The following is a 22,176-nucleotide window of genomic DNA, read 5'->3' on the forward strand; positions in this document are numbered from 1 at the left end:
TGCTCCAAATTCGTTTTAAAAAAAGAAAGTGTTATAAAAAAGTGTTTACTGACAATACACAGTGCAATAGTCTTCCATTTGCTGATGTAGGCTTAGTTATGGACTGTGTAACAAAACAGTCTGTCTTTAGTTGGCTGTGTATGATTTCGACATGATGATAGTCTGCACTCTGGACTCTGAGTGCCGCTGTTGGACAGTAAGACGAGTTATAAGCTTCAAATTCACAGAACCTCCTGTCTGATGGATTCATATGAGCTGATACAACATTCGGGGAAGATATCTAGAATCAAACAGGAATGAAAATCAACACGGATAGATTACCAATATAGCTGATGTATATGGACTAGGAGAGAGTTGTGCATCAGAAGGCAACTCAATATTTCTGTTCAGAAATCTATATTTTTGCTGTTTTTTCCGAAATGTTTGAGGGAAAGCAAAATCGAACGCCACAATGGCAAGCACGATTGATTATTGTGTGTGTCCTCTTGTCGCATATGGTTCGATGCCAGGTGCGATATTCGATTCCAGAGGAAATGGTACGAGGGTCTTTGATTGGGGATCTCTCAAAGCATTTGGGACTAGATATCCGAAGACTAAAATCTGGCCGGGCCCGCATTGTTAGTGAGGAAAGGGATTGTGTAGAGCTGAACGCGGACAAAGGGATTCTGATCGTCAAACAGCGCATAGACAGAGAGGAGCTGTGTGGACACGCATCGCCCTGTAGCTTCAACTTCGAAATGGTTCTAGAAAATCCAATGGAATTATTTAGTATAACTGTGGAAATACTCGATATCAACGATAATTCACCTGCCTTTGCGAATAAGGAAATTACCCTGAATATCAGTGAAGTAGCGTCGCCTGGAGCTCAATTTATTTTAGGCAGTGCCGTGGATCCTGATGTTGGTTTAAATGCCCTGCAAAGCTACAGTCTTAAACCTTCGACTCATTTTACTTTGAAAGAACAAACGTTTGCTGATGGTGGTAAATATGTGGAGATGGTTTTGCAAAGTCCTTTAGATAGAGAGGAGGAAGGTGAAATGTTTCTAACATTGACAGCTGCCGACGGAGGAAATCCGCGGAGAACAGGGACTGTGAGCATAAAAGTGAATGTTTTGGATGCCAATGATAATGCTCCGGTTTTTAGTCAAGCCGTATACAAAGCCTCTGTTTTGGAGAACTCCCCTAAAGGGACTTTAGTAGCAACAGTGATTGCGACCGACGCAGATGTGGGCAGTAATGGTCAGTTAGAATATTACATTGACCAGCTTACACAACAAAATGCTATGGTGTTCACACTAAATCCAAGCAGTGGAGAAATACGAGTATCAGGTGTACTTGACTATGAGAAAACTAAGCAGTTTCAAATTAATGTAATTGCCAAGGACATAGGTGGCCTCTCAAAATCTTGCAAAGTAGTAATTGAAGTGATAGATGTGAATGACAATCCCCCCGTTATAGCATTGACATCTTTTTCCAATACCATCCCCGAGGACTCTCCCCAGGGGACAACTGTCGCCATTGTTAACGTGAAAGACTTGGACTCTGGACAAAATGGTAATGTTAATTGTTCCATCGACCATTCTCTTCCCTTTAAGATAAAATCTTCATTAGCGAACTATTACACTTTACTAACAAACAGTATTTTAGACCGTGAGGTTGTGTCTGAGTATAACGTCACAGTGACAGCGGTGGACAAAGGTATTCCTTCATTACGTCACAATAAGACCCTTCGCATAAGAATCTCGGATGTGAACGACAATGTGCCAGTGTTCGATAAAAGCGAGTACACAGCTCGGATATTAGAAAACAACTCCCCAGGTGTGTCAATTGGTTTGGTCTACGCCAAAGATGAAGACTGGGGCCAGAATGCCAGGGTCTCCTATTTCTTGGAGGAATCGCAGGTGGGAGGAAATTCAATTGCATCTTTAATATCGATTAATTCTGAAACAGGATTGATTTATGCAGTGAGATCCTTTGATTACGAACAAATCAAAGCTTTTGAATTCCAGGTTAAAGCGCAAGATGGAGGCTCCCCTTCACTTAACAGTAACGTGACTATAAAGTTAATAATTCAAGATCAGAATGACAACACTCCTCAGGTTCTCTACCCAGTACCGACGAGCTCTCTGGTGGCTGAAATGGTGCCTCGTTCAGCAGATGTGGGCTATCTTGTCACTAAAGTGGTGGCTGTTGATATGGACTCTGGACAGAATGCATGGCTCTCATATAAACTGCAGAAAGCGACAGACAGGCCGCTGTTTGAAGTAGGTCTACAGAATGGAGAAATAAGAACTGTACGCCAGGTCAACGATAAAGATGTTGTGAAACAAAAGCTCACTGTTGTAGTGGCGGACAACGGGCAGCCCTCTCGATCAGCTACAGTCAATGTGAACGTGGCAGTGGCGAACAGCTTCCCCGAAGTGATCTCAGAATTCACTGACTTTAGGCATGACACGGATCACAGTGACAACCTGACTTTTTATCTAGTTTTGGCCTTGGCTGTGGTCTCTTTCCTCTTCATCTCGTGTGTATTAGTTATAATATCAGTTAAGATTTACAGGTGGAGACAATCACGCAACTTCCATTCCAATCTCCCAGTGATTCCATATTATCCACCCAGTTACCCAGACGCCGGAGGGACAGGGACTCTGCAGCAGGTGTACAACTATGAGGTGTGCATGACTACTGACACAAGGAAGAGTGACTGTAAATTCGCCAGACCTTTTAGTCAGCACGTTTTAATAATGGACCCGGGCTCTACTATGACCAGAGACCAAGTGACCTTGCAACCTTCTCAGAATGAGAAAAGCTTTCTGGATGACCCGGATTCTCCTGAGCAGGTGAGACGCTGACATTTTACAACTTCAAATATAAGTATTTCGGCCACAATATTTGGAAATACTCAAACACACAGACCATAAGTATTTAAATAGGCATGAACCCAGGTCGGGTATAGGTTATTTAGGTTATTAGGATCACATTTTATCATCTTGTTTGCCTGTCTTCATCCTGAATTAAACCCACGGGGTTTGCTCTTATCCACAATGTTTGGGCTTTTCGAATCGTGTTGTAGAAAAATGACATGCATGTCAAAGTTTTTGTATTGCAATTCGTATAAAATGTCATATTCAGACTGTCACAGCACACCTTCGTAGACCAAAATAAAATAATAGTCGTTTCTGTTGCGGCTGTACTTGTGAGTTTGCAGTGTTTGGTTATCCATATTGAGCCACTGTATGCCATGCATTCGTGTAAAATAGAAATGTCTTATTGGTTCTTTCTGGGCTGGATCTAAACTAGAGTCCTATGGGAGGTTGTGTCTGTAGAGGAATGATCAGGTTTGTAGAGGCATAGTCACTATTAATTCGGTGCATTTTCATGTTTTTAACTGTGAGAGCCGCTGTTGGTTAACAATAAGTTATTCTATTGGCTCATGGGTGGCTGCGCAGTGACCCCTACCTCAGTATTGCTATACTCTGCAGCCGAGAAGGATAAATGCAGGCATTGGCAATATTTTATTTTGGTATTCATCGGGTTGTCATTAGAATTACGACTTTACCACTTCAATAGTCATTACAATGGATATTTGGCGTTTGTTCGATGTTCCACTCAGCCTGTGGAGGAAAGGCTTTGGTTACATATGGCAAGTACTGTGCATCGTTTGTTGCGCGATCTGGGTTGACAATGTAACAGGACAAGCACGATACTCCATCCTAGAGGAGATGGCAGAGGGATCTTTTGTCGGTAATATTGCGAAGGACATGGATTTGGAAGTTAGTCGGCTTGTTACTGGTAATGCTCGCATTGTAACACAGGGGAGTCGTCAGTATGTTGATCTAAACAGAGACGAAGGCACTCTGGTTGTGAAAGAGAGAATAGACAGAGAAGAGCTCTGCAAGCAGACTACGCCTTGCAGCTTTAGTTTTGAGGTTATAATCGAAAATCCCATCCAATTGTATCGAATAACAGTCGAGGTCCGGGATATAAATGACAATGCCCCTTCCTTTTTGAGAGATAGTTTTAACCTGGAAATTAGCGAGTCTGCGCTGTCTGGAGCTCGCTTCTCATTAGATAATGCAATGGACTCGGATGTGGGCATGAATAGCTTACAAAACTATGCACTCAAGCCATCAGATAATTTTAAATTAGCAGTACATAGGAACACCGATAGTAAATACGTCGAAATGATTCTGCAGAACCCATTAGACAGAGAGAGTCAGGAAGATCTTACGTTGCTCCTTATAGAAACCGATGGGGGGGGATCCGCAAAAATCCGGAACTGTTCGCATCCACGTTACAGTGCTAGATGCGAACGATAACGCTCCAGTTTGCAGTCAATCTATTTACAGGGCTGTAGTGAGAGAAAACTCCCCAAAAGGCACACTGATATCAACAGTCAACGCTGCGGATGCTGATAATGGGTCGTATGGAAAAGTATCGTATTCCATGGCCTCGAGAGATGCAAAGGAGTTGTTTCAGATAAATGCGGAAACAGGAGAGATCAGAGTATCAGACAAATTAGATTACGAAGAGGAAAACAATTATCAGTTGAATGTGAAAGCAAAAGACCACGGTGGACTTTCCGATATATGTAAAGTTGTTATTGAAATTACTGACGAGAATGATAATTCTACAACAATACAACTGATGTCTTTTTCCAATACCATAGCAGAGAATTCCCCTCCTGGAACTACAGTAGCCGTGATAAATGCAGAGGATGCAGATGCTGGAAAGAACGGCGCGGTGCACTGTTCTATAAACCCAGATATCCCTTTCAAAATGGAGTCGTCAATGACCGACTATTATAGCTTAGTAACTGATGGTATCCTCGACCGAGAATCGATTTCAGAATACAAGGTCACCATAAATGTATCAGACGACGGGACACCGATTCTCTTCAGTAATAAAACAGTGACAGTGAAAGTGACAGATGTCAATGACAACCCACCCGCCTTTGACCGCTGTGTCTATGAGGCATTTGTACCGGAGAACAATTCCCCGGGGGTCTCCATATTTATTATCAGGGCGAGTGATGCTGACTCTGGACAAAATGCGCGCTTGTCCTACTACCTGGAGAACAGTGAGATAAATGGGGCACAGGTCTCTTCACTGGTCTCGGTCAATTCAGAGAATGGGGTTATTCATGCGGTGCGCTCATTTGATTATGAACAAGTAAAAGAGTTTAATTGTAATATAACTGCGCGAGACGGAGGGTCTCCGCCCCTCAGTGCTACTGTTACTGTGCACATTTCTATCCAAGACCAGAACGATAACGCGCCTCAGGTTCTCTTCCCAGTACAGACAAGTAGCTCTCTGGTGGCTGAAATGGTGCCTCGTTCAGCAGATGTGGGCTATCTTGTCACTAAAGTGGTGGCTGTTGATGTGGACTCTGGACAGAATGCCTGGCTCTCATATAAACTGCAGAAGGCTACAGACAGGCCGCTGTTTGAAATAGGCCTACAGAATGGAGAAATAAGAACCATACGCCAGGTCACTGATAAAGATGCTGTGAAACAAAGAGTCGCTGTTGTAGTGGAGGACAACGGGCAGCCATATCGATCAGCTACAGTCAATGTGAACGTGGCGGTGGCGGACAGCTTCCCTGAAGTGCTTTCAGAATTCAGTGACTTTATGCATGACAGGGATTACAACGATAACTTGACTTTTTTATCTTGTTTTGGCCTTGGCTGTCGTGTCTTTTCTCTTCATCTCGTGTGTAGTGGTTATAATATTGGTTAAGATCTACAGATGGAGACAATTTCGCAACTTTCACCACTCCAATCTCCCAGTGATTCCATATTATCCACCCCGTTACGCAGACGCCGGAGGGACAGGGACTCTGCAACAGGTGTACAACTATGAGGGGTGCATGACGACTGACTCGAGGAAAAGTGACTGTAAATTCGGCAGACTTTTTAGTCAGAACGTTATAATAATGGACCCGAGCTCTACTATGACCAGAGGCCATGCGACCTTGCATCGCTCTCAGAATGATAAAAAGTTTCTGGATGACCCGGATTCTCCTGAGCAGGTGAGACAGGCTGTACATAAATATGACATGCTTTGTTTAGTGAAAGTACACTGCTGAGCTTGCAATATGTTTGGATGTTTTTCTTGTCAGTACATTCTGGAAATCCTTTGTGGGGTCCTAATGGGGAAGGGGGGGGGGTGTATGTGTATTGTCAGCACCAAGCCAATCAAATTATGTATTTGTTTCATAATGTAGTTTATTTAGTAGGCCTAGTTAGTCTTGAAAAAAGAAAGCACTTACAGGGTGCTGTTTCGTGAAGAAGAATGGGCCTACTAAACTCAGCAAAAATAGAAACGTCCCTTTTTCAGGACACTGTCTTTCAAAGATAATTCGTAAAAATCCAAATAAATCTTCATTGTAAAGTGTTTATTCACTGTGTCCCATGCTTATTGAATGAACCTTAAACAATTAATGAACTTGCACCTGTGGAACGGTCATCAAGACACTAACAGCTTACAGACGGTAGGCAAATAAGGTCACAGTTATGACAACCTATGACACTAAAGAGGCCTTTCTACTGACTCTGAAAAACACCAAAAGAAAGATGCCCAGGCTCCCTGCTTATCTGTGTGAATGTTCCTGGCAAATCTGGTGCAGTGCATAAGGAGGAGTGGCACTGCAGTACTTAATGCAGCTGGTGGCCACAGCAGATTTTGACTGTTACTTTTGACCGTTATTCAGGGGTAAACGATTCCATTTCTGTTAGTCACATGTCGTTGGAACTTGTTCAGTTGTTGAATCATGTTATGTAAATATACACATTTACACATGTTACGTTTGCTGAAAATAAACGCAGTTGACAGTGTGAGGACGTTTCTTTTTTTTGCTGAGTTTACATGATAGTAGCAGTGTCTTAACGTTTCAGCACCACGCTTAGTGGACATTGCCCCAGTCATACTAGGCTGTTCCGCCAAGAAGCAGGCAGCTGCAGTTTATTTTTGTAGGTTTTATTTACTGCGTTGTGGAACGCGTCCTTTGAGGCCATTCATTTGCTTTTGTATTTTTTGTGTTTTTTTTTATCTACAAAACTTGATCCTTCTCAGCACAGTAAATTATGCCGATAACGTTCTAGAAATAGCTTCGTAGCTTCATACATTTACATTACATTCATGATATACGTTTCAGGGTTGATTTTGTACCTCTGTCTCATCATCAGGGATTTAGCATGGTTGTCATCATTATTTTGTAGATCATTGCGCTATGTTGCTCTATTGGACACAGGGAACTAAAATGTTATACTTGGCGTTTCATGGGTGTCTTTCTTGGATTTGGACTGCAAGGGCCGCTGTTGATCACAGGAGGGAAATAAGAACCAAAAAATGACATTGCAATGATACCTACATTTACATTTACATTTAAGTCATTTAGCAGACGCTCTTATCCAGAGCGACTTACAAATTAAGCCTCCCCTCTGTATACAGTTAGAGAGAAGGCGGACAAAGAGAGAGAGTCGAGAGAGCAGCATAGGACACGATACAAATATTTCATTTGGATTCAGGTGGAGACAATCAATTCAGGTGGAGACAATCAAGTAAAGTATATTCCAATCTCCCAGTTATTCCATATTATCCACCCCGTTACGCAGACACCGGAGGGACAGGGACTCTGCAACACGTGTCCAACTATGAGGTGTGCATGATGACTGACTCGAGGAGAAGTGACGCTAAATTCGCCAGAGCTTTTAGTCAGAACATTTTATTATTGGGCTCCCACTCCTCAGAGACTTTGCAGCACACACTGCCTGAAAAAAAACTTCCTGGATGAGCCAAATTTCCCATTGGAAGTTAGTTCATTTGATAAATGATTTTGTGTCTCTCATACTTCATGGTTATCCTACACCTCATCTCGTGTAGCTATCAGTTTTCACTGGTATGTTTGTTTTGTTCACTTTTAGCCAACGTGGGGCTGGTGATAGTCTACTCAGTATATATCCTAATGATCATATCCATCTGCGTATTATATTGATATGGCGTTTATGTAATGGTACAATATTTTGTAGCCTACACGTTGTATAATTGTACTAGGCCTGAGTGGCTGCTGCCTTGCCTTCAGTAGACTTCATCCACAATTCCAGCACCTTGGAAAGCGACAGGGCCTTGCTCTACCACGTTCACTATAGGGCTGGTATTTTGTTGTGTTTTATCAGGATGTTGTTCTATTTTACCACACAATAATTAACACACATGCACTGTTTCCGGTTTGTGTGTAAATTCCACCGTGTGGTAATCAATGTAATATAATAATGTTGCACGTGTGAGTGAATATTTTAATGCAGTCTTTTTTACAGCTTTGCTTATGTTCCCATTTCTCGTTTATTCAGTCTTTGGGCTGTGAGTGCCGCTGTTGGTCAGTAGAAGAAAAAAAACAATTATCTAACGTGTAGAGGTCCCTCCCATATAACTGTGATGTATAACAGAAGGCGGAGAGAGAGAGATTCACATATCTCTTCACGTCTAATAAATACAGGTTTTAACTGCAGTCCGACTGGAATTTTGAGAATTCTTCCAGTATTTTATGTTTTGCTGCTACAAGAAAGTGGCCTTCCGAATTTATATTGAGATAACCCTCTATTGTTAATAATGGAGGGAGGATTTATCATATTTAACATCATGAGATGGCAACTGTTTTGGTTGTGTTTCATTGCGTGCCTAATCCAGACCGTGTGTGGTCAATTTCGCTATTCTATTCCCGAGGAATTGAAGAAAGGATATTTTGTTGGGAATATTGCGCAGGGTTTAGGGTTAAATGTGGGACGACTGAGAGCAGGCAGGGCTCGTATCGTCACCGGAGACAGCATTCAGTACACAGAGCTAAAGACAGACAAATGGGTATTGGTCGTCAGCGAGAGGATTGACCGAAAGCAGCTCTTTGGTGATTTTACTCCATGTAGCTTTACTTTCGAAATAATCTCAGAGAAACCGATTGAACTTCACAGTGTCACTGTGGAAATTTTGGATGTCAATGATCACTGACAGATATTTAAAAACAAGAGATCAAATTGGAAATCAGTGAGTCTGCTGCACCGGGAGCGCGCTTTGTTTTAGGGAGCGCGGAGGACCCTGATGTTGGACTAAACGCTCTTCAGAAGTACATATTAACTTCTAATGATAACTTCATCCTGAAACAACATACTAGGGCTGAAATACGCAGAGATGGTGCTTCAGCTGCCGTTGGACAGAGAGCATGAGCCCCGTATCTCTCTAACCTTAACTGCAGTCGATGGTGGTAATACACAGAGATCTGGCTCTGTAAATATTGAGGTTACTATTTTAGATGCTAATGATAATGCGCCTGTGTTTAACCAGTCAGTCTCTAGAGCAACTGTTATTGAAAATGCGTCCATAGGCACATACATCACTACCGTTAATGCCAGTGACTCAGATAGCGGATCGAATGGACTGGTAACATATTAATTTTCTAACATGAACGGTAAAGTGGCCGATGTGTTTAGTGTGGATGAGAACACTGGAACTATATATGTTGTTGGTCAGCTAGATCACGAAAAAAACAAAAAGGTATGACGTTGGCGTCGAGGCCAAAGACCAAGGTGGTCTAGCAGATTCTAGTAAGGTTATAGTTGAAGTACTTGATGTTAATTATAATGCACCTGTGATAAATGTTATGTCTTTCTCAAATCCTGTGACCGAAGACGTACCCGTCGGTACGACAATAGCAATTATCAATGTCAAGGACGTAGACTCAGAGTTGAACGGTCAGGTGACATGTAACATCAATCACAAACTTCAGTTTAAGATCATGTCTTCTCTTACTAATTACTACACCTTGGTGACCGATTCTGCTTTCGACCGAGAAACGATTTCTGAATATAATATCACAATAAAAGCGACCGATTCTGGCTTCCCACCCCTCTCAAGTAACAAAACAGTTGTTCTTATGATTTCTGATGTTAATGACAACTCCCCTGTTTTTGATCAGAGTGAATACTCCACATTCATCATGGAAAATAACTCCCCGGGGATATCTATATGTACAGTGAGCGCCGCTGACTCTGATTGGAATCACAATGCGCGGATATCTTACCTTTTGGAGGAGACCCAGATAGTTGGAGCCCCTGTGTCATCGTACATTTCTGTTTATTCTGAGACAGGAGTGTTGTATGCTGTACGGTCCTTTGATTATGAACGAATTAAAGAGTTTAGAGTTCATGTCAAAGCACAAGATGGAGGCTCACCGCCCCGGAGCACCAATGTGACTTTAACTGTTCTTTATCAAAGACGAGAACGACACCGCTCCTCAGGTTCTCTACCCAGTACAGACTATTAGCTACGTATAGCATATGTTGTAGGCTGTACTATATTTATACTTGAATACAGCTTTGATCAGTGTATGATGCAGCCAGTTGACGGTGTGAACTGACACACTGATTGATGACATCACAATAGGCTACCAACTCAGTCCTTTCTCATGGTTTTCCCGCATGATGTTATAATTCAGGACTGTATATTCCAATTGATAACATCACAAACGATTGGCAGTTAATCGTTTCCTCAATGCTTTCTGTTGTCATATTCAGTTACGCACAATAATGACGCCCTGGGGGAGATGTTACCACTTTATTAACCGGTAACATCTCCCCCAGGGCGTCATTATTGTGCGTAACTGAATATGGCACTTGAGCATTGGATCATTTGTCGGCATCGTTGCCACTAACAACAGAAAGCATTGAACCCTTCCGTGCATTTTCAGCAATATATGTTTAGTGGATCTGCTAAGTTAACATGGGAGGATTGTCGTTGTTATCAAGTACATGTCCCATATCTTATCTAGTTTTGGCCTTGGCTGTGTTCTCTTTCCTCTTCATATCGTGTGTCTTAGTTATAATATCATCACGCATGTATCAGTCTAGTCTCCCGGTTATTCCATACTATCCACCCAGTTACGCAGACGCCGAGAAATAACACTCATTGGGAAATATGACTATTAAAAACGATCTGCTGAATGTTCAGGCCAGTGACGGGGGTGGTCTTACAGACAACGCAAAGATCGTTATTGACGTGTTAGATGTGAATGATAACACCCCAAGGATTGCTATGGCGTCATCATCGGTCTCAGTAGAAGACAATGCTACACCACGGGCAATCATAGCTGTGATTAAGTGCAAGATTTAGATTCGGGGAGCAACCGCAGAGTACTCTGTTTAATAAATGATGGCATCCAGTTTAAAATGATGATATCGTTAATAATAACTATAGCTTGCAGACTGATGCTGCATTAGATCGTGAAACAACTCCAGAATAAAACATCACCATTACTGCCACTGATCAGGGTGTGCCCCGATTATCTAAAAATTAGACTTTTATTATAAAAGTGACAGACAGCATGCCCATCTTTGAACAGAGCGCATATGAGGCGTTCCTTAGTGAAAACAATTCACCCGGCCTTTCCATATTATCATTACGGGCCAGTGACGCAGACTGGAAACAGAATGCCCGTGTTTCTTAGGTTTTGAAACAATCCTCGGTTAATGGGGCGTTTGTCTCTTAATATGTATCAGTTCATTCTGAACGTGGAGTCATCCATGCAGGACGCTCCTTAGACTATGAGCGGATAAAGGATTTCCAGTTCCGCGTAAAAGCGCAAGATGGAGGCTCCCCTCCTTTGAGTAGTAAAGTGACTCTGAAAATAATAATCCAAGACCAGAATGATAATGCACCTCAGGTTCTCTACCCAGTACAGACTAGTAACTCTCTGGTGGCTGAAATGGTGCCTCGTTCAGCAGATGTGGGCTATCTTGTCATTAAAGTGGTGGCTGTTGATGTGGACTCTGGACAGAATGCGTTGCACTCATATAAACTGCAGAAAGTGACTGACAGGGCATTGTTTGAAGTGGGACTACAAAACGGAGAAACACGCCAGGTCACTGATAAAGATGCACTGAAACAAAGAATCGCTGTTGTAGTCGAGGACAACGGGCAGCCCTCTCGATCGGCTACAGTCAGTGTGAACGTGGAGGTGGCTAACAGCTTCCCGGAAGTGATCTCAGAATTCACTGACTTTACGCACGACAAGGATTATAATGACAACCTGACTTTTATCTAGTTTTGGCCTTGGCTGTGGTCTCTTTCCTCTTCATATCGTGTGTATTAGTTATAATATCATTTAACATCTATAGGTGGAGACAATCACGCATGTATCAGTCTAGTCTCCCGGTTATTCCATACTATCCACCCAGTTACGCAGACGCCGAAGGGACAGGGACTCTGCAACATATGTACAACTATGAGGTGTGCATGACGACTGACTCAAGGAAGAGTGACTGTACATTTTCCAGACCTTTTGTTAATAATGGACTCGATCTCTACAGATACTTTCCAACATGCACAAAGAGAGAAAAGTTTCCCAGATTCTCCTGAAATTGTGAATTTGCCCAATGTGTTATGTTGCTTAATAATTGTATTAATTAAATGGTTTTATTTAAATTAGATTAGACTGGGACTTTGTATGTGTATTATCAACTGATTTACTAATGTTTTTCAAAGAGAGCCTCAAGTCTTGTTCATTTCAGCACCACCACTCGTGGACAGCGACACTGTCGGACACAGTCCCGTAGCCTCTTTCACGTATTATTTTATAGGGCACCGTAAGTCTGTTAACAGGTTTTATTATAACAGAACGATACTAAACCTTAATTAATATTTTGTTTAACGTTAGGTGTATTTTTACATTTAACTTTAAGTGAGAAGTAGTTCTGCCTGGGGATGACGACATATAGGCCTGAATGTGTATCTCTCTCAGTATTGTCTTACATTGACGTGTTTTTTGATCAAATGTGTCACACTAGAAGATATAGTAGGCCATACAATTTACATAATTAATGGTTTGTAGTGTCATTTTGTACAGTAGAAGTGCGCTCCTTGCAATGGTCTGTGAGTGCCGCTGTTGGTTCAGACTGTGAAATGTGGCCCAGTGAAATGTAAAAAGCACCTCCCATATCAGTGAGCTCTTTCTATCTGAAGGTTGCCAGTTGCTTCAGCCATATTAGAAAACAGACTCGCCAGAGTTACACGCCTGAAGCAGGCAGAACTACATGTTTTGTGATTAATTGAAGATCGTTTGGATACTTCTACTTCGTTGTCTTTGGTCTGTGTAGATTAGTTTTTCTGTTGGTCTGGACATTTATGTAGTATATGAACTGGATTTTATAAAATGTCTGCTAGGAATCTGGTATGCGCTTTTGACAGCCATGCGTCACTATGGCTTATCCTCGTTTCATTTGGATGTATAGTCCATGGACAAGTGAGATATTCTATTCCTGAGGAGATGGCGAAAGGCTCGGTCGTGGGTAATGTCGCAGAGGACTTGGGCATTGATCTGATGGTTGTCATCATTATTTTGTAGATCATTGCGCTATGTTGCTCTATTGGACACAGGGAACTAAAATGTTATACTTGGCGTTTCATGGGTGTCTTTCTTGGATTTGGACTGCAAGGGCCGCTGTTGATCACAGGAGGGAAATAAGAACCAAAAAATGACATTGCAATGATACCTACATTTACATTTACATTTAAGTCATTTAGCAGACGCTCTTATCCAGAGCGACTTACAAATTAAGCCTCCCCTCTGTATACAGTTAGAGAGAAGGCGGACAAAGAGAGAGAGTCGAGAGAGCAGCATAGGACACGATACAAATATTTCATTTGGATTCAGGTGGAGACAATCAATTCAGGTGGAGACAATCAAGTAAAGTATATTCCAATCTCCCAGTTATTCCATATTATCCACCCCGTTACGCAGACACCGGAGGGACAGGGACTCTGCAACACGTGTCCAACTATGAGGTGTGCATGATGACTGACTCGAGGAGAAGTGACGCTAAATTCGCCAGAGCTTTTAGTCAGAACATTTTATTATTGGGCTCCCACTCCTCAGAGACTTTGCAGCACACACTGCCTGAAAAAAACTTCCTGGATGAGCCAAATTTCCCATTGGAAGTTAGTTCATTTGATAAATGATTTTGTGTCTCTCATACTTCATGGTTATCCTACACCTCATCTCGTGTAGCTATCAGTTTTCACTGGTATGTTTGTTTTGTTCACTTTTAGCCAACGTGGGGCTGGTGATAGTCTACTCAGTATATATCCTAATGATCATATCCATCTGCGTATTATATTGATATGGCGTTTATGTAATGGTACAATATTTTGTAGCCTACACGTTGTATAATTGTACTAGGCCTGAGTGGCTGCTGCCTTGCCTTCAGTAGACTTCATCCACAATTCCAGCACCTTGGAAAGCGACAGGGCCTTGCTCTACCACGTTCACTATAGGGCTGGTATTTTGTTGTGTTTTATCAGGATGTTGTTCTATTTTACCACACAATAATTAACACACATGCACTGTTTCCGGTTTGTGTGTAAATTCCACCGTGTGGTAATCAATGTAATATAATAATGTTGCACGTGTGAGTGAATATTTTAATGCAGTCTTTTTACAGCTTTGCTTATGTTCCCATTTCTCGTTTATTCAGTCTTTGGGCTGTGAGTGCCGCTGTTGGTCAGTAGAAGAAAAAAAACAATTATCTAACGTGTAGAGGTCCCTCCCATATAACTGTGATGTATAACAGAAGGCGGAGAGAGAGAGATTCACATATCTCTTCACGTCTAATAAATACAGGTTTTAACTGCAGTCCGACTGGAATTTTGAGAATTCTTCCAGTATTTTATGTTTTGCTGCTACAAGAAAGTGGCCTTCCGAATTTATATTGAGATAACCCTCTATTGTTAATAATGGAGGGAGGATTTATCATATTTAACATCATGAGATGGCAACTGTTTTGGTTGTGTTTCATTGCGTGCCTAATCCAGACCGTGTGTGGTCAATTTCGCTATTCTATTCCCGAGGAATTGAAGAAAGGATATTTTGTTGGGAATATTGCGCAGGGTTTAGGGTTAAATGTGGGACGACTGAGAGCAGGCAGGGCTCGTATCGTCACCGGAGACAGCATTCAGTACACAGAGCTAAAGACAGACAAATGGGTATTGGTCGTCAGCGAGAGGATTGACCGAAAGCAGCTCTTTGGTGATTTTACTCCATGTAGCTTTACTTTCGAAATAATCTCAGAGAAACCGATTGAACTTCACAGTGTCACTGTGGAAATTTTGGATGTCAATGATCACTGACAGATATTTAAAAAACAAGAGATCAAATTGGAAATCAGTGAGTCTGCTGCACCGGGAGCGCGCTTTGTTTTAGGGAGCGCGGAGGACCCTGATGTTGGACTAAACGCTCTTCAGAAGTACATATTAACTTCTAATGATAACTTCATCCTGAAACAACATACTAGGGCTGAAATACGCAGAGATGGTGCTTCAGCTGCCGTTGGACAGAGAGCATGAGCCCCGTATCTCTCTAACCTTAACTGCAGTCGATGGTGGTAATACACAGAGATCTGGCTCTGTAAATATTGAGGTTACTATTTTAGATGCTAATGATAATGCGCCTGTGTTTAACCAGTCAGTCTCTAGAGCAACTGTTATTGAAAATGCGTCCATAGGCACATACATCACTACCGTTAATGCCAGTGACTCAGATAGCGGATCGAATGGACTGGTAACATATTAATTTTCTAACATGAACGGTAAAGTGGCCGATGTGTTTAGTGTGGATGAGAACACTGGAACTATATATGTTGTTGGTCAGCTAGATCACGAAAAAAACAAAAAGGTATGACGTTGGCGTCGAGGCCAAAGACCAAGGTGGTCTAGCAGATTCTAGTAAGGTTATAGTTGAAGTACTTGATGTTAATTATAATGCACCTGTGATAAATGTTATGTCTTTCTCAAATCCTGTGACCGAAGACGTACCCGTCGGTACGACAATAGCAATTATCAATGTCAAGGACGTAGACTCAGAGTTGAACGGTCAGGTGACATGTAACATCAATCACAAACTTCAGTTTAAGATCATGTCTTCTCTTACTAATTACTACACCTTGGTGACCGATTCTGCTTTCGACCGAGAAACGATTTCTGAATATAATATCACAATAAAAGCGACCGATTCTGGCTTCCCACCCCTCTCAAGTAACAAAACAGTTGTTCTTATGATTTCTGATGTTAATGACAACTCCCCTGTTTTTGATCAGAGTGAATACTCCACATTCATCATGGAAAATAACTCCCCGGGGATATCTATATGTACAGTGAGCGCCGCTGACTCTGATTGGAATCACAATGCGCGGATATCTTACCTTTTGGAGGAGACCCAGATAGTTGGAGCCCCTGTGTCATCGTACATTTCTGTTTATTCTGAGACAGGAGTGTTGTATGCTGTACGGTCCTTTGATTATGAACGAATTAAAGAGTTTAGAGTTCATGTCAAAGCACAAGATGGAGGCTCACCGCCCCGGAGCACCAATGTGACTTTAACTGTTCTTTATCAAAGACGAGAACGACACCGCTCCTCAGGTTCTCTACCCAGTACAGACTATTAGCTACGTATAGCATATGTTGTAGGCTGTACTATATTTATACTTGAATACAGCTTTGATCAGTGTATGATGCAGCCAGTTGACGGTGTGAACTGACACACTGATTGATGACATCACAATAGGCTACCAACTCAGTCCTTTCTCATGGTTTTCCCGCATGATGTTATAATTCAGGACTGTATATTCCAATTGATAACATCACAAACGATTGGCAGTTAATCGTTTCCTCAATGCTTTCTGTTGTCATATTCAGTTACGCACAATAATGACGCCCTGGGGAGATGTTACCACTTTATTAACCGGTAACATCTCCCCAGGGCGTCATTATTGTGCGTAACTGAATATGGCACTTGAGCATTGGATCATTTGTCGGCATCGTTGCCACTAACAACAGAAAGCATTGAACCCTTCCGTGCATTTTCAGCAATATATGTTTAGTGGATCTGCTAAGTTAACATGGGAGGATTGTCGTTGTTATCAAGTACATGTCCCATATCTTATCTAGTTTTGGCCTTGGCTGTGTTCTCTTTCCTCTTCATATCGTGTGTCTTAGTTATAATATCATCACGCATGTATCAGTCTAGTCTCCCGGTTATTCCATACTATCCACCCAGTTACGCAGACGCCGAGAAATAACACTCATTGGGAAATATGACTATTAAAAACGATCTGCTGAATGTTCAGGCCAGTGACGGGGGTGGTCTTACAGACAACGCAAAGATCGTTATTGACGTGTTAGATGTGAATGATAACACCCCAAGGATTGCTATGGCGTCATCATCGGTCTCAGTAGAAGACAATGCTACACCACGGGCAATCATAGCTGTGATTAAGTGCAAGATTTAGATTCGGGGAGCAACCGCAGAGTACTCTGTTTAATAAATGATGGCATCCAGTTTAAAATGATGATATCGTTAATAATAACTATAGCTTGCAGACTGATGCTGCATTAGATCGTGAAACAACTCCAGAATAAAACATCACCATTACTGCCACTGATCAGGGTGTGCCCCGATTATCTAAAAATTAGACTTTTATTATAAAAGTGACAGACAGCATGCCCATCTTTGAACAGAGCGCATATGAGGCGTTCCTTAGTGAAAACAATTCACCCGGCCTTTCCATATTATCATTACGGGCCAGTGACGCAGACTGGAAACAGAATGCCCGTGTTTCTTAGGTTTTGAAACAATCCTCGGTTAATGGGGCGTTTGTCTCTTAATATGTATCAGTTCATTCTGAACGTGGAGTCATCCATGCAGGACGCTCCTTAGACTATGAGCGGATAAAGGATTTCCAGTTCCGCGTAAAGCGCAAGATGGAGGCTCCCCTCCTTTGAGTAGTAAAGTGACTCTGAAAATAATAATCCAAGACCAGAATGATAATGCACCTCAGGTTCTCTACCCAGTACAGACTAGTAACTCTCTGGTGGCTGAAATGGTGCCTCGTTCAGCAGATGTGGGCTATCTTGTCATTAAAGTGGTGGCTGTTGATGTGGACTCTGGACAGAATGCGTTGCACTCATATAAACTGCAGAAAGTGACTGACAGGGCATTGTTTGAAGTGGGACTACAAAACGGAGAAACACGCCAGGTCACTGATAAAGATGCACTGAAACAAAGAATCGCTGTTGTAGTCGAGGACAACGGGCAGCCCTCTCGATCGGCTACAGTCAGTGTGAACGTGGAGGTGGCTAACAGCTTCCCGGAAGTGATCTCAGAATTCACTGACTTTACGCACGACAAGGATTATAATGACAACCTGACTTTTTATCTAGTTTTGGCCTTGGCTGTGGTCTCTTTCCTCTTCATATCGTGTGTATTAGTTATAATATCATTTAACATCTATAGGTGGAGACAATCACGCATGTATCAGTCTAGTCTCCCGGTTATTCCATACTATCCACCCAGTTACGCAGACGCCGAAGGGACAGGGACTCTGCAACATATGTACAACTATGAGGTGTGCATGACGACTGACTCAAGGAAGAGTGACTGTACATTTTCCAGACCTTTTGTTAATAATGGACTCGATCTCTACAGATACTTTCCAACATGCACAAAGAGAGAAAAGTTTCCCAGATTCTCCTGAAATTGTGAATTTGCCCAATGTGTTATGTTGCTTAATAATTGTATTAATTAAATGGTTTTATTTAAATTAGATTAGACTGGGACTTTGTATGTGTATTATCAACTGATTTACTAATGTTTTTCAAAGAGAGCCTCAAGTCTTGTTCATTTCAGCACCACCACTCGTGGACAGCGACACTGTCGGACACAGTCCCGTAGCCTCTTTCACGTATTATTTTATAGGGCACCGTAAGTCTGTTAACAGGTTTTATTATAACAGAACGATACTAAACCTTAATTAATATTTTGTTTAACGTTAGGTGTATTTTTACATTTAACTTTAAGTGAGAAGTAGTTCTGCCTGGGGATGACGACATATAGGCCTGAATGTGTATCTCTCTCAGTATTGTCTTACATTGACGTGTTTTTTGATCAAATGTGTCACACTAGAAGATATAGTAGGCCATACAATTTACATAATTAATGGTTTGTAGTGTCATTTTGTACAGTAGAAGTGCGCTCCTTGCAATGGTCTGTGAGTGCCGCTGTTGGTTCAGACTGTGAAATGTGGCCCAGTGAAATGTAAAAAGCACCTCCCATATCAGTGAGCTCTTTCTATCTGAAGGTTGCCAGTTGCTTCAGCCATATTAGAAAACAGACTCGCCAGAGTTACACGCCTGAAGCAGGCAGAACTACATGTTTTGTGATTAATTGAAGATCGTTTGGATACTTCTACTTCGTTGTCTTTGGTCTGTGTAGATTAGTTTTTCTGTTGGTCTGGACATTTATGTAGTATATGAACTGGATTTTATAAAATGTCTGCTAGGAATCTGGTATGCGCTTTTGACAGCCATGCGTCACTATGGCTTATCCTCGTTTCATTTGGATGTATAGTCCATGGACAAGTGAGATATTCTATTCCTGAGGAGATGGCGAAAGGCTCGGTCGTGGGTAATGTCGCAGAGGACTTGGGCATTGATCTGAAAAGGCTGAGGAGCGGCCGAGCTCGTATCATAGCCGGGGACAATAGTCCCTATGTCGAGCTGAACACAGACAAAGGAACACTGGCAGTGAGTGAGAGGATAGACCGAGAGCTCTTGTGTAAACAAACTTCTCCATGTAGTTTCAGCTTCGAGCTAATCTTAGAAAACCCTATTCAGCTTTATGAAGTTACCGTAGAAATCATGGATGTCAATGACCACGTTCCTACATTTCCCAAAGATGAAATATATATCGAGATTAGCGAGTCAGCCCTCCCGGGAGCGCGTTTCTTACTAGATAGCGCATTTGATCCAGATGTTGGAGAAAATACAATACAGAGCTACACTCTGAAACCCACTGATCATTTCATTCTGAAACAGGAAACTCGTGCAGACGGAAACAAATACATAGACATGATGTTGCTGTCGCCAGTAGACAGGGAGAGCCATGAGGAATTGTCCCTCGTTTTAACCGCAATTGATGGTTGCCATCCACCGAAATCAGGCATGATGAAAATAAATATCCACGTTTTAGACGTAAACGATAACACTCCCGTATTTTCCAAAAAGCTGTATAGGGCGTCAGTTCCAGAAAATGCGCCTAAGGGAAGCCCTGTGGCTAAAGTAAGCGCAACTGATGCAGATAAAGGCATAAACGGAGAGGTGACGTTTGCTTTCAGGTACAGCGCAGACAGTAACAACGGGCTTTTCCGAATCGATGCACAGTCAGGTGAGATTTTCGTTTTTGGACATCTAGATTTTGAAAAAGCTAGAAAGTACGAGTTAAACATCGAAGCCAAAGATCATGGCGGCTTCACTGATTCTTGTGCCGTGATTATTGACATAATTGATGTGAATGATAACATACCTGTCATATCTTTAACATCATTCACGAATCCTGTTTCTGAAAACTCTCCACCTGGAACAACAATCGCAGTGATTAATGTTAAAGACATAGATTCGGGAGAAAATGGACAGGTGCGTTGTAGCATATCAAAAGATTCCCCCTTTGTCATTAGGTCATCATTACGGAATTACTATACGTTATTGACAGATGAAGAATTAAACAGGGAAATAGTATCAGAATATAACGTTACTATAACTGCCACAGATGAAGGCTCGTCCCCTCTCTCTAGTAACAAGACTATTACCTTACGAGTGTCTGACGTCAACGATAACACACCAATATTTGAGAAGGAATCTTATATTACAAATATAGTGGAAAATAATTCACCAGGTGTATCATTATTCACCGTAAGAGCATCAGACGCTGATTGTTGCCAGAACGCACGCGTCTCCTACATCCTTGAGGACTCTGTGGTTAACGGGGCACCAGCTTCCTCCTTAGTTTCAATTAATGCTGAAACTGGTGTTATATATGCGGTGAGATCATTCGATTACGAACAACTTAAAGATTTCAAAATCAATATTAGAGCGCATGATGGTGGTTCTCCTACTCTCAGTGGCAACGCAAGTGTGCATGTACTTGTCCTGGACCAGAATGACAACCCTCCTCAGGTTCTCTACCCAGTACAGACTAGTGGCGCTCTGGTGGCTGAAATGGTACCTCGTTCAGCAGATGTGGGCTATCTTGTCACTAAAGTGGTGGCTGTTGATGTGGACTCTGGACAGAACGCCTGGCTCTCATATAAACTGCAGAAAACGACAGACAGGTTGTTATTTGAAGTGGGCCTACAGAATGGAGAAATAAGAACTGTACGTCAGGTTACTGATAAAGATACTCTGAAACAAAAGCTCACAATTATAGTTGAGGACAACGGACAGCCCTCTCGATCAGCTACAGTCAACGTGAATGTAGCGATTGCTAATAGCTTCCCCGAAGTACTCTCAGAATACCCTGACTTTACGCACGACAAGGATTATAATGATAACCTGACTTTTTATTTAATTTTGGCACTTGCTGTGGTTTCACTGCTTTTCATTTTTTCGATTATTGCTATAATGTCCGTGAAAATCTACCGGTGGAAACAGAAAAAACTATTCTATAAAACTGCAGCAAATCTTCCCGTTATCCCATATTACCCACCCGTTTACCAAGATGGAAACCTGGGAACCCTACAGCATGTATACAACTATGAGGTGTGTGGAACCACTGACTCTAGGATGAGTGATGTGAGGTTTGCGAGGCCGTATAGCCAGAACACACTGGTGGATGTGAGTCGAATGGGGACAATGCAGCGAGAAGAGAGAAAGCAGGAAGACGCTGATGTCGATGGAAAGGTGAGACACCCACCCTCCCCCTATCCCGTCCTCTGTTCAGATGTGTATGTGTATCTGAATGACTGGGTTTATATTATGCGTGCAATCATGTGTGTGCTCTGGCCTCTATATGATCAATTCAAAGTTTACAACTGGAACACTCATTTATAATGTATTGTCCGTATATACTACACTACAATTTTCATCACTTGAGTAGGTTTTTGTCAAATAAGCCAGGTCAAATTCACAGTTTATTTATATATACAGGGACATTTTATGATGCAAATATGTAGAACAGGCCATGAAGCTGGCAAAGTCATTTGGATTTTTCGGAAAATGGGATTTCTGATAGAAGCTGTGTAGATTGTAAAACACGTTTTTCTATACACATGAAATATCTCCATTATGCGCTTTGTGCCGCTGTTG

At 42.0% G+C, this 22,176-nt stretch overlaps 3 protein-coding genes and 1 pseudogene across 5 annotated transcripts in view; all 4 read left to right on the top strand.

Moving 5' to 3' along the window:
- Nucleotides 1-219: 219 nt before the first annotated feature.
- Nucleotides 220-3,136, top strand: LOC115105797 (protocadherin beta-16-like). Its single transcript, XM_029628192.2, has one exon. It carries the CDS (start codon nucleotides 420-422, stop codon nucleotides 2,850-2,852), a length of 2,433 nt encoding a protein of 810 aa, XP_029484052.2. The 5' UTR covers nucleotides 220-419; the 3' UTR covers nucleotides 2,853-3,136.
- A 1,246-nt stretch (nucleotides 3,137-4,382) lies between these two features.
- LOC135563899 (protocadherin gamma-A9-like) lies at nucleotides 4,383-5,767 on the top strand. Its single transcript, XM_065007744.1, has one exon. The coding sequence runs from the start codon at nucleotides 4,447-4,449 to the stop codon at nucleotides 5,737-5,739; it is 1,293 nt and encodes a 430-aa protein (XP_064863816.1). The 5' UTR covers nucleotides 4,383-4,446; the 3' UTR covers nucleotides 5,740-5,767.
- A 168-nt stretch (nucleotides 5,768-5,935) lies between these two features.
- LOC115104803 (uncharacterized) lies at nucleotides 5,936-18,579 on the top strand (annotated as a pseudogene).
- Nucleotides 18,580-19,214: 635 nt separating this feature from the next.
- LOC115105794 (protocadherin gamma-A5-like) overlaps nucleotides 19,215-22,176 on the top strand; it is a 35,747-nt gene continuing 32,785 nt past the window's right edge. For all 3 annotated transcript variants that reach the window (XM_029628184.2, XM_029628186.2, XM_065007442.1), the window contains exon 1: nucleotides 19,215-21,771. In XM_029628184.2, the coding sequence (XP_029484044.2) occupies nucleotides 19,366-21,771 (2,406 nt within the window). In that variant the 5' untranslated portion in view covers nucleotides 19,215-19,365. The remainder of the gene's footprint in view (nucleotides 21,772-22,176) is intronic.

The sequence above is a fragment of the Oncorhynchus nerka genome, linkage group LG22, assembly GCF_034236695.1.
Source record: "Oncorhynchus nerka isolate Pitt River linkage group LG22, Oner_Uvic_2.0, whole genome shotgun sequence".
NCBI lineage: Eukaryota > Metazoa > Chordata > Actinopteri > Salmoniformes > Salmonidae > Oncorhynchus > Oncorhynchus nerka.